A 12,992-nucleotide genomic window follows, 5' to 3' on the forward strand; every position below is an offset into this window, starting at 1 on the left:
GACATTTTCTTATTGGATTACTACCAAGTTAAAACATGAGAGATAAGTTCAATATTAAAATTGTTAAGTAGTTTTTTATGTTGGATTTTTTTAAAAAGTGATCATCACTAAAAATAATATGAAATGGATATAGCTTTACTTTTCCTCCCAGCCACATCCTAAGACTGGGATAAGAAAGCTGCAGTGGATGGGAGCTAAGGGTCTTTGATGGCCCTAGCTGAAACCTGCCAGCCAAGGAGCAAGGAAGGTCAGGGTAAGAAGGTTCCCACTCATGGAGGGTCCAGAAGCCATAGATGGAGCCAGAGCCAGTGGACAAGCTCTGGCATGGTGTGAGCAGAGGAGCCAGAGGCAGAAGGTGGTGTCTCCATCAGAAGCAAGCATCCATACCAGGATCAAATGGAGTCCAGAAACAAAGAATAAATGTGATCTGAGGGCAAGCCAAAAACAGGAACAGTCTGTGTTCCATTTAGAGTCCATACAATTTGTAGGACTTAATTCCAGGGAAGGAGTCTTTTTCTGCTTGGCCCATCCTCTAAATTAGCAGCATCAGAAAGGATCCTCAGTATTCCTTTATAAGGAAATGGCCATCTCTGAAGCAAGGCACACAATAAATCCCGTAAGTAGGAAGGGCCATTCACAGCACTCTTAAGCCCCGCTGAAGGTATTTTTACACAAATTCTATGTATTCACCCGGAAGCTGTGTGTCCAAAAAACTTCAAATGTAGATCACATCTGAGTCACGCCGCTGAACCTAGATGAAAAACATTTTTTTTTCCACTTTAATCCTATGGATTAGAGCAGTTAACAGTTTGATTCAACATAGGTCTTCCCAACAGCTCCAATGTAATGGATTCATACCAGGCTTAAATGGAGAAGAGACTAATTTATGTGAGTTTGGAAATGCAATCTAGGTTATCTATTACTTTGGGCTGGGAGAGGTTTTGAAAGAGGAAAATTGCATTCAGAATTAAATCTCAGCATATGGTCCTAAGCATGAGGCCTAAAAAAGTTTTTAATGATAGAAAATAACCCAAGAGAAGCATTAAAACCTTGAACACACCAGGGGATTGACTGACTGAAATGGTCTTTTCTCCTGTGATAAAACAGACTGAAGGATGGAGTGGACATTTTGGGAACCAAACTAACCATATACATCGGACAATTTCATTAAGCATTAAAAAAAGATCATCATTTTAGTAGAAGCAAAATGGTGTATTACCTTTACAATGTTTTTTCGAGTTTCAGTTCCCATGTTATTAGAAACTGAGGTGTTTGTTTGAGAATACTTTTCTCCTGTTATGCTATAGTAACTGGTGTTGATGCATGGCCAGCTACTCAAAGCATTCAGCGGTAAAGGCTGGAAAGGTCTCTGGAGATTTTCATCCTGTCCACCTCTTGATTCACACAGCTTAATCCATGATGGCACCTTCAAAAGCAAAGAAGTACCCAAGTCAAAATGTGATCCTACCATAGACTGCCCTCCCTTGCTGAACTAACAATGTAGCCAAAAACGTACGCTTAAAAACCTCTTTCCAAGGGATAGCTCTCAGCCCCAGGGAAGGCAGGAAGGATCAATTTGGGAAGGAAGAGTGATGTGAAAGCAAAGGCTAACAATAAAAAACACTTTAAATATAGTTTTCCAACCAAGAAGATGATGAAAATTATGTTGGAAAATATGACAAGGGATCATGAAATAAAAGAAAAGAAACCAAAGTAACCTCAGATCGGTATGTCATAAAAACTCCCTTCCAAGAAAAAGAGCAGAAAGAACAAAATGTGGCAAACAACAAACATCACCATTAAAAAAAAAAGTTAAATTGAAAGGAAGGAAATAGCTGACTGTAGAAGTAGCATTTATCTCAAAATCATCCATCTATGCAGTCAAATCAACAACTGGTTGGAATCTTCAGATCTGAAGAAATGATAGAGAGCAAAGCCTGTGTGCAATTCCAGCAACTCCAACATGATTTGTTTAAACAAACTGTAAACTCTAAAAAAAGGGAGGAAATGCGCAAAAGTAAAGCTGCTGATTCTTACTATAGGCATTTCTTAGACCAATTTAACTGAGGCAAAAGTGAGCACAACAATGAAGGCAGAAGAGCCCCAGAGATACCCTCAGCCAGTCAATCAGCCAACTGATCTACAAGCAGTTATTGAGGGTCTAGGTGTTAGGTGTAGGGGTACAAAGACAGGAACGAAACCATCCTGGCCTTCAAGGAGTTAACATTCTAGAGGGGAGGAACCTTAAACTCCTTCCCAGGACGTAGGACCTAAAGAGTTTGCCAGTTCATTTAAAAAATATTATTGAGGCCCACAGGTGTCAAAGGTTTAGAATCCTTCCACATGGAGGCTGATCCTGGGGCTGCAGGGGGTGGGGCCCAGCTGGTATCCCCACCAAGTCTGGGACCAATAAAGTCCCCTAGAGTGGGGCCACCTGGCTTCCTAAAAAAGGGTGAACCAGGCCAGAGCAGCCCAGAGCTCCCCCACAATCAGCAGGGGATTGGTTCCATGAGTGGTCAGAATACTTCCAGGCTTGGTGAGATAAGGAGACCTAATGTCTAAATGAATCACTGTAAACTGTAGATCATAAATAGCATCATATCACAAAGCAGCAAAAAGCCACTGAGAAAACACCGACTTCTAAAGAACCTGACTGAGGACCAGCTGAGCCGAGTTACACCAGCACGTTCTCTGCTGAAACTTAAGGACAGCAAACATAGGAGACACAGAAGAGATCTGAGGGCATTTGTATTGATCTACTCTCATCAACATGCTGGTGGTTAAAAGCACTTATCAGGGCTCAAATTATTATTATAACTGATAATAATAGTGGCTCACATTGATAAGGCATTTACGGACTGCATGGCATTTCACATGCTCTAGATCTCATGTGACCATCACAATAAGCCTATAAGGTGGATGCCCTTAACATCCACATTTCACCAATGAGGAGATGGAGGCCCAGAGAAGCTAGATGAGGGCTACCCAGCTAGGACACATGTCTGGCTGTATGACATCCCCCATCTTCTTGACTCTCCATCCCCTATAGCAGGACATTAAAAAGAACACCTGGCAGGTCCAGCCTTGAGTTACCCATAATTTCTAACACTGATCAGGAAAGAAGGACAAACCAAATCCATTAAATTAAGTTAACCAAAGAGGGTCATATACTCCAAGACCAAGCATTATTAGCCAGCATAAAGGAGACATAAAGGAAACTCTGCCTTGGAAGTGGCAGTCTAGGAAGTCGTTCCAGCTCAGTGTTAACATCAAGCAGAAACTCAAGAACTCAGTAGAGGCTGTGCTCCAGAGCCAAATATCAGGAAACGCAGCCCAAGCCAGAGAGCCCCACTGTCCACGCTAGTGTCCTTTGGTCAGGCTGGCCCCACCCATGGGAAAGGCTTTTGTGAAGCATAAACAAATTCGAGAAGAAAAAGGAAGGCTCCCAGCTTGTGGCTTTAGAGCAGTGGCAGTCAGGAGCTTTTCACTGTCTTTCTGGTGTTGCTGGGTGTGGTTCTGGATGGAGTTTGTATGACATCTGGGTGCCCCTGAGGATCCTGTGTGTCTAACCTGGTTTCATCCTACAGGACTTCAGAAATCAGTACATAGAGGTCGCCCAGAAGGGATGCGAACAAAAATAGTTTGGACCAATAGATTTAGCTTCTCTTAATGGCAACTGCCCAGGGATGGGTGTGTCTGTGGCAGGCTGTGACATTCAGAAGATGAGCAACTAGAACTGTAACCTGAGAACCTGCCCAGGATGACAAGACAGAAGCAGAGTGGGCTGTGCATAAAGGCTCATCAAGAATGAAATAACATCAACAGTAACAGGTGGGCTTCTGCCATCAGCGTGAGGGCCGTAACGGACACCTGTGTCTTGGACATCTTCATCAACATGTCCTGGAGGCACCTCAAACTCATCATGTCCAGAACAGAACTCATTATCTTTTCCCCAAACCATCCCCTCTTCCCTCTTCCCTCTTGCCTCAATCTCTCTCTCTCTCAACCTCCAGAGACACATCCCCAATTACCTATCAGACACACCAAAGTGGACATCCTTTACACACCTTAAACTCACATGTCCCAAACTGACCTCATTATCCTCCTGTTACTGTCAAGGACAGCACCATTGTCCTAGTCACCCAGGCTCACAACCAAGGCACCACCCCCAACTCCTCTCTCATACTCACCCCACACAACCCACCGATGTGCCACTCTTTTGTCATTTCACATGTCCCACCCATGAACTTTTCTCTCCCCTCCCATGGCCATCACCCTGGTACAGGTTCTTCTCACTTCACGCCTGGACCACTGTCATAGCTTTCTTGTCAGTCTCCCCACTCGTGCCTCTCCTCCCTCAGCTGCCAAAGTGATCTTCCTAAAGCACCGGTCTAATCATGCCATCCCTCTACTCAGGAAGCTCCCACAGCTCCCTCCTCTGGCTTTTCAATCCCTTCACAGTCTGGCCCCTTCCTACCTTTCCAGTCTTTTTACACTTTACTCCCCCACGTGCTCTGCGATCCGGAGACAAAGGCCTTCTCGCTATGATTCATACATGACCCTCCTCATCTCCATCTCCCAGAATCCTTCTCTTCTTTCAAGGCTGAGCTTGAAACTTTTCCTGATCCTTCCCAACTCCTGTTCTCTCCCTCAAATCTTCCTAGGATGGTCTGCCTGGACCTCTCCTTTGCCTCCGATATACTACACCCTGAAGCATATTCATCAGTGTGCACATCATACCACCTGCCCCAGAAGAACATCAGCTCCTTGAGGCCGGGGCAGTGTCATCCCGGGACTTTGCACACAGTAGGTATTTAATTAAATATACACGGAAGCTATTCCCATTATCAAACTTCATAATCTCCTTTCCTCCAGAACATGGCAGCCAAATTATAACATAAATCTAAGAAGCAGAGGCTGTGAGCTCAGCTCCTGGTGGGGCAGGGGTGGGGGGAGGCTGCCTGTCCTTTTGTGTTCTGTGTATTTTGTGGATCACTTTTTCTTCTAATCTTAAAAAGGGATCATGACAAAATTGGAAAGCCAGGAAACAAGTGCAGGTTGGTTCTTTTCATCTATCATCCTGTAATGATATTTCTCTGTAGACATCCTAGGGGATATTTAAAGTTTTAAAATATTTCCCTAATCCTTCTAGACCTGGTTTCAAGTCTTGTCCCTTGACACATATGGGCCGTGTGTCCCTGGGAAAGGAAGAGACTCAACCTCTTAATGCCTCAAGTAACTCCTAAAGCATAATTATGGAACAGACACTAATATTCCTAAGAAAAGGAAGGTCCTTACACAGATGAAATCACAAGTCAGAACCTAAAGAAGCTACTTGGAACACTGGCTGCAGGGAATCCAAGGGAAGGGAAGGCAGAAGAGTAAAAGAGGAGGTCAGAAATAAGAAAAGGAGAGGATGCTGGGGATAAGGAGAGAGGGCAAGTAATGACTGGGCCTAGGCAGCAGAACCATACCTTGATCAGCCACTTTCTGTACAGTACATTATTGGTTTACTTCTCCTTACGTACCTTTCTTAAGGTGAGGTCTAGTGATCCAAAGACTTCATTCCAATGAGAGATTGGCCCCTTTTGTTTTTCCTCAAGTTTTAAGGCATGTATTTCAGACTTAAGTTCTTTTAATCGATCTTCAAAATGTTTACTCTTCTCCAAATAATCTAACCTGAAAAACATAGAAGAAAGGGCAGATGACCCAACAGTCATACTCACTGACTACCCACAAGATCTCTTATCAGGTCACTGCTGAGCAACTAAACAGACAAACGAGACTTAGATGACACTTTTGATGATGTTATTTCAGAAGTGACACGATGTGGAGCTTGCGCTAATTTGTAAGCGGTGATTTCTGGCTATGGCACTTGGATTCAGATTAGTGAATCACACCCAAGTGTACAGATTGTTTTTGTTTGTGTTAATGTTGTGGGTGAGTTTGTTATAGACAAAGCTTCCTTCCTTTCTCTGCCAAACTCCTTGATTCTGCGACTGCTTCTCCTCTCCTCTCTTTTCCTAATCCCCAGTTCCCTGGTTTATACTCTCATCGCTAAACTGAGACTGCCCTCTCCTAAACTACCTGGGTTAACAGCCAAATCTAAGGATGCTTTCTCTGACTTCCCTAAGCCTCCGCAGCCCCGGCTCCTGCTCATCGTCCTCTCTTCGGGTACTCCTGGGAGCCGTTATCATGTTCCTGTCTCCTGGACCTCCTCTCCCTGCCCCACCTATTGTTCTCACTTCCCTTGGCTGATTCTTCATCCATGTCCCCCCATTAACTGTGATGTGAGTGTACCCAACGTTTGTCCTGAGGTCTCTCTCTTCTCTCTCTGCACTCATTTGGTAACCACATCGAGTATCACCTCTATGGAGATGAGTCCCACTTTCTCTGGCTCTCCCTCCTCCCTCCTCTGCTGACTGTTGAGCTCCCTTTGCCTCAGCTCAAATTTCACCTTCTACAGGAAGCCCTCCCCAGCCCCTCTTAATTCCAGGGCCTTCCTTCTTTTCATTATGTCCTACGTGTACTGTATATAGCGTGTTTTGTATGTGTCTGTTTGCATGTTGTCTCCCCCATTAAACTGTAAGCTCCTTGAGGGCAGGGACTGTTTTTTGCCTCTTTTTGTATTTCAATGCTTAGGACAGTGCCTGGCACATAGTAGGAGCTTAATGAATGCTAACTGAATTGAATCTACATATCCAGAATCTACATATCTCTCCTGAGTTTCAGTCTCACAATACAAACTGCCAATTGGACATTTTTAACTGGGTGTCCCGTAGGCATCTCAAACTCATGTCCAAAACAGAACTCATTACCTTTCACCCTGCGGCAGGAGCACCATCTACCACAGAGACTAGGCTAATTATTACTGAAAAGGCAGTAAAAACTGCCCTTTGTTGATGCAGGTTTCCAGCGGCCCAGGAGGAGGCGGGAGCAGCCTTCCATCAGGCTAGAGCGGCAGGCAACACAGCCAATCCAGAGTCAGGGAGCCCCGCTGATCTGGACTATTCTGTATCCTTGTTCAGTACCCTTTGCATGCTAGAGCTTTATCCCCTTCCTATGCTAACTGGTGAGCTGGCCTATGAATGTCTCATTTCATTCCAGTTCAAAACCAGAAGCGCTAGATCAGACCCAGCCTACAGCACCTCCCCTGAATCCCACCCTTCTTCCTGCCATCCCTATTTCTGCTTGCAGCCCCCCGGGTTCACAATCTTGGAATCATCCTCAGCTCCTCCCTTGCACTCCCCCACATCTCCAATATGTTACATCTCTAGATTCTCAAAATCTCACACCTGCCTCTTTCTCTCCACTCACACATTCACCAGCCTCACTCAGCCTCTCATACCTCTGGCCTAGACCATCACCACAGACTCCCCCTGGGTTTCCTTGCTTCGTTCCCCCCAACCCCTCAGAAAACCAATCCTCCACAAGCTGCCAAAGGATTGTCCTAGAGCACAAGCTGATCATGTCCCCCTCTCCCCAGTGGATCCCCATTGCCTCCTGAATCACATATAAATTCCTCTGACAGACATTTAAATCTCTTCACAACATGGCCACCCTCCTACCTGTCCAGTTGACTTCTAGTCAGTCACTTTCCTTGCATGCTGAAATCCAGCCACACAGGCAGATTTGCTGCTCCGCTCCCAGGGCACTCTGCCGACCACTTCAGTACCTTTGCCTAGGCCATTCGGGATGCCGGGGATGACCTCCCTCCTCACTTCCACCTCTTGGCATCCCCATTTTCCTCCAAAACACAGCTCAGGGGCCACCTGTCCATGAAGTCCTTCCAGATTCCCCTCTCCCAGCGCCTAGGAGACACTAGGAGACCCAAACTACCAAGTATTAGCATGGCGCAGTGTACTCTTACCAGCTATGTGGTCCTGGCAGATCACTTAACCTAACCTGTGAAATGCAGGGGTTGGACTGAATGGCCCAGGGTCCCTCTGAGCTCTGAATCTATGATCCTCTGCATATACTTTTATGTGTACGTGTCTTCTCCATTAGAATAGATGCCCCTTGAAGACAATGACTCTCTTCCTTTTTGTCTCTGGATCTCTAGCACTTAATCCAGAGTCTGGCACACAGTAGCCACATAATAAAAGCTCGGTGATTGACTGACCAAGGTTTTCTATAATGATAACTTGCCAATGTGAAGTCTGCATTCTTCTGGTGAGTCCAGGCCTTTGCTTCACTCAACTGAGGAAGCCATTTTCAAGGGCAATGACCACATCAGAGGGAAAGAAGTCCTTTGCAGCATTGATGCTGGCTGCAAAGCTTCTTGAGGCCTCTATTTCCTAGCATAATTCCCATTCCCTCCTTGGACAACACCTAGATTGCCCACCAGGGCAGCGAGTAGTTCTGTGGATAGAGCACCAGGCCTGAAGTCAGGACGACCTGAGTTCAAATGTGACCTCATACACTTATTAGCTGTGTAACCTGGGGCAAGTCACTTAACCATATTTGTCTCTGTTTTCTCATCTGTAAAATGATCTGGAAAAAGAGATGGCAAACCACTCCAGTATCTTAGCCAAGAACACCACCAAAAAGGGGTCACAAAGAATAGGACACAGCTGAAAAAATGACTAAACAACAACAAAGATTTCTCATGATTTAGTGAGCTCCCTACAAGGGCTCAGGACTCCATCGTCCTGTGGAGGAGCTCTCAGCTTTAGATTTTATCAGATGCTTTTAGAACAAAGCAAAACAGATAGCACAGTTCAGTAACTAGGACTTTGTTATTCAAAGACACTGACATCTGAATCCTCTCTCTTGCTAAAGAGTGGAGGTTAAATGTCAGAGACTCCTATTACAGGAGGAATAGCTTCAGGGCCTCCAATCCCTCCACTCTGCTTCCTTACATAAACACAAAGAGAAACACTAAACAAACAGGCCCTCCAATTGTAGAATCAAGACATACAAATCTACAGATTGAACACAAGGACCAACAGGTCGGCCTTGGGGACTGTGGAGCCATCCTGCCAAAACTTACAAAGCTCCTTGAGATTTCAGGTAGCATCTCATTTTATATAAACATATGTGTGTGTTACATGCATGCATGTGTATGTATGTGTATATATAATACATGTGTGTATTGTGGTATGTGTTCGTATGTATATATGTCACACACACACACACACACACACACACGCTCGCACGCACGCGCACACACACATTTGCCAAAGCCGATGCTCAGAGGCAATACCTACCTCTCCCTTTCTATCTCCAAAGACAGTCTCTTCAGGTCAACATCCCTTAAATCAAACCTTGTACACCCTTTTTCAACTCCAAGGTCTCCATACTCAACAGGGGAAGGTTGAAGATACCTGTTTGTGTGCTAGAAAAAAAGAAAAAGAGCTCCACTTTTCAGCCATCAAAGGAATTTTATGCCCTTAGAGCCTTCAGTCTGAACACATCAGCTGCTTTAGAAACATCATTTCACTGCTTAGAAAGAGCTTAAATAAGGCATGGAGAGATTTGGTGATTGTCCTAAGATCCCGGCATGAATCACTGGCAGAGCTGGGAAAATTAACAGTCTCAAACTGGGCCCCAATCTGCCAGCCCGCACTCTCCTCCTTCGTGAAATGAGAATATGGGGAGAGTAGATTCAAGGTTCCCAGGGAGAATAAAACGGTGTTTTAAGGTTTGTCGACAGAATGAGCTGCTAAGGGCAAAAACGGCATCTTTGATTCTGCCCAGAGTGCAGAGTAGTGTCTCAAATGCAGATAAATGAATGAAATGACACATCATTGAGGTCACTTATTTCTAATTTCACAGGCAAATCTGTGAAATGACTGAGGCGATGAAGCCTTCCCCAGCCCCTCTTAATTCCAGGGCCTTCCTTCTTTTCATTATGTCCTACTTGTCCTGTATAGAGCATGCTGTGTGTGTGTCTGTTTGTATGTTGTCTGCCCTGTTAAACTGTAAGCTCCTTGAGGGCAGGAACGGTCTTTTGCCTCTTTTTGTATCCCAGCACGATGCCTGGTACATAGTGGACAATTAATAAATGTTTATTGATTGATTGTTGTTTTATTTCTCATTTGTGCGACATGGCATCCCCTTGTGTGTGCTGCCTCTCATAATATACTGCTGCCCATCACCTCGATAATGTGCCAACGAGTCCACATACAGGGTGAGAGGCTCGGGTGACCTCCTGGAGCCGCTGCTTTGCCCGGCGCTCAGCTTCTCTGGCCTCGCTCAGGTCTTGTTTCAGGTATTCAGTTTCCTTGGTTCTGTTAGACAAAATATCCTGCAGGTGAAGCAACGGACCTCATCCAGTCTCTCCACTTGAGAGCTACGTGTGCTCTCCGGAAAAAGGCCATGCCTGCATCCCATAAAGGCTGCATGTCAGAAGGGCAGGAGGCCCAGGAGGCACCTACTCCACCCATTCGAACTTAGAGAACTGTCTCCAAGCAAAGCAGATGCATTGTTGACCTCACAAGGCCTCCCTCTCTCATCCTCATTTGGCTGCTGGGTCTCTTGAATGATCCCCCCCTCATCCATTCACCAGAGCTTTGCTCACCCAAAGTTGCTCACTACAATTTCTAATTAGTTGTAGACCACCGAACCTTTCTGAAAGTGCCAATATTTTCATGAACTCACTGTCTTTAAAATTTGATAAAACCATATCAGAACACTAAATTATATCAATATTGCAAATGAAAGTTTACTAGCCATGTCGATTAATTAAAATCATAGAACTTTAGAGCAACGGGGAACTTCAAAGGTCATAAAGACCCACACACACACTTGACATATTAAGAAACTGAGACCCCAAAACATGAAACAACTTACCCGATGTCACATGGGCAGTAAGTGCCAGAGGCAGGATTTGAACCCAGATCTTCTAACTGCAAACCCATTGCTCTTCCCACAATGCCATGCTGAGTGACAATAAGCATTGTCCTAGCTAGTTAGACTGTGCCCAAGATCATGATTTTAACCTTTCCATCGGTCAGCATCACACATTAAAAACTTCTTCAGTTCCTTCATCCAAAAGTCCTACCTATAAAGCCAACCAGCCAGCCCTCTAATAATGCCATTGGCCACAAGGGGGACTGCTCAGCCCCTTCCTGAAAACTCGAGCCCTGTCCTCCTAAGAGAACGGTAACATGGGAGCCACTAATGTCGATAACACCTTGAAGTTTACAAACCACTCTTCTGAATCAATCAGGCATCTCACTCCCCTTAAATTAAATGCTTGATCAGGACGCCTGGTAAATCAGTCAACCAAAGGCATTAAACCAGGCGTGAAAAGTCCTTAATCTGGAAGGCATCAAAGTCACTGAATGAAGTGAGACACAGGAAGTATAGAGGAAGCCACCCCATGGATCATTCACAGAATCGTGATCCAGTTCAGAACCCAGACATTCAAGCAGCAGACCAGGGTACAGCAAAGAGCAGCCCAGCAAAGCCCCTAGAAGAGCCTCTGGCTCTCCCCACTTTGACCAGAGGAAGATATAGCAAACCTCAAACAGTCTGAAAGACTTGGACTTCACACTGTCATCCTAGCAGCAGCCCTAGAACAGCAGTAGCTTATGGCAATGTCTCCTTCAGGAGTTGAGGATAAATTAAACACCCTGGGTAAAGGCAGCAAGACTCTGCAAGAGCCCCAACCCTCAGGCCTAGCAGAAAACTGTGCCATGCATAAGGGGATTTTTATGAGGTCCCCAGAAGTCAGATAGAAAGGACTTCCAGGAGCCATAATTTTAACCCCTTGGTTAAGATGGAGCCCACTTTCACCTGGACTCCACATGTACATGTGGGTGACCATGCCCTTTGTTTGGGGAAATATTTTGTACAAACTCTTCTTCCTATATTACTTTAGTAAATACCCATTTCTAAAAGATAATTAAGTTTGGCTGGCTATTTTCTATCAACGGATAATCCACGGTGGTAGTATACCAATGGGGGCTCATGAGCTATAGTACTGGAAAACCACTGCCACCACCTCCACCTATGCTGAGCTCTCAGAATGATCCCTAGAGTCCTCAGAAGTGGCTACTCTGGCAACCCAACCTGCTAGAGCTTGTGGGAGCTGGGAGGATGAGCCCCAGAACATCAGCTATGCTGTTTTTATCAGTGTATTACAAAACTTTCTGCAAATATTAACTTGGCCAACTTTCTAAGACCAAGATGAGTTGGGACAGGCACTTTCTGGCAAATGTAATGTATCCAAGCCAGCCAAAAAGCCCTATGGAAGGAGGTTCTTATGCTTCTGTACCCCACTCCTGCTGCTCCTAGTGTAGCACAGGGGAAGCATTCTAGATGTGGAGTTAGAGAAGACTGAGGCCAAACCCTGCCTTGGACGCTTGTTGGCGTATGACCCCAGGCAAGTCTCTGAGACTTCCCAGGCTCCAGTGTCTAGAGTGATCCCTTTTACCCACTGCGGCTGTGATGATAAAATAAGAGCATATATAGAATATGCTTTGAAACTTCCACTCACTATTAAAAAATGTCAGTGACTGTGATGTCCAGCCCAGGGGCTGAGGCCACCACCACCTCTGCCAGAAATCAAATGCCAGCTGGGCCAAGAGAATACGTTTTCCTAAACACAATGCAGAGACACTCAGCATCCTATGGGGCCCATCTCTCTCACCTGAGATCTGACTCCTTGACCAGCTTGGCAGCGATCCTTTCTGCTTCCCTCACTTTCTGCTCCATCAGACGTTTCTCTTCCTTGGTTTTCAGGGCCGTGATCTCCAGCCGCTGGCGCTCCTGCTCAGCCTCTGCGGCATTCTGGGCAAGCAGCTTGGCTTCCTCCTCAGCAATCTGTGCCTTCTCTGCCAGCAGCTCCGCTGTCTCTTTGGAGTGGAGCTGGGGAAAGCATTGCACTGGCCTTAGCTCCTGGAAGGGCCCAGGCTAAAGGGTAAATCAACAATATGGCAGATCACCAGGGAAGGCTGAACCAGGCAGGCTTTGTCGACCAAGGTAACTTTCAGATCCAGACAAGTTTAGGCCCATCAGTGTTGGATTTCTTATAAAATGAAGGG

The 12,992-nt window shown here is 45.5% G+C and overlaps 1 protein-coding gene across 1 annotated transcript in view; it reads right to left on the minus strand.

Annotated features, from left to right (window-relative positions):
• Positions 1-690: 690 nt before the first annotated feature.
• Positions 691-12,992, minus strand: part of LOC118858031 (merlin-like) — a 45,592-nt gene continuing 33,290 nt past the window's right edge. Inside the window, exons 12-17 of the mRNA XM_036768456.1 lie at positions 12,599-12,816; positions 10,130-10,232; positions 9,210-9,337; positions 5,529-5,679; positions 1,220-1,426; positions 691-751 (exon numbers count right to left, since the gene is read on the minus strand). Of these exons, the coding sequence (XP_036624351.1) occupies positions 716-751; positions 1,220-1,426; positions 5,529-5,679; positions 9,210-9,337; positions 10,130-10,232; positions 12,599-12,816 (843 nt within the window). The 3' untranslated portion in view covers positions 691-715. The remainder of the gene's footprint in view (positions 752-1,219; positions 1,427-5,528; positions 5,680-9,209; positions 9,338-10,129; positions 10,233-12,598; positions 12,817-12,992) is intronic.

Source organism: Trichosurus vulpecula, chromosome 7, assembly GCF_011100635.1.
Source record: "Trichosurus vulpecula isolate mTriVul1 chromosome 7, mTriVul1.pri, whole genome shotgun sequence".
Classification (NCBI taxonomy): domain Eukaryota; kingdom Metazoa; phylum Chordata; class Mammalia; order Diprotodontia; family Phalangeridae; genus Trichosurus; species Trichosurus vulpecula.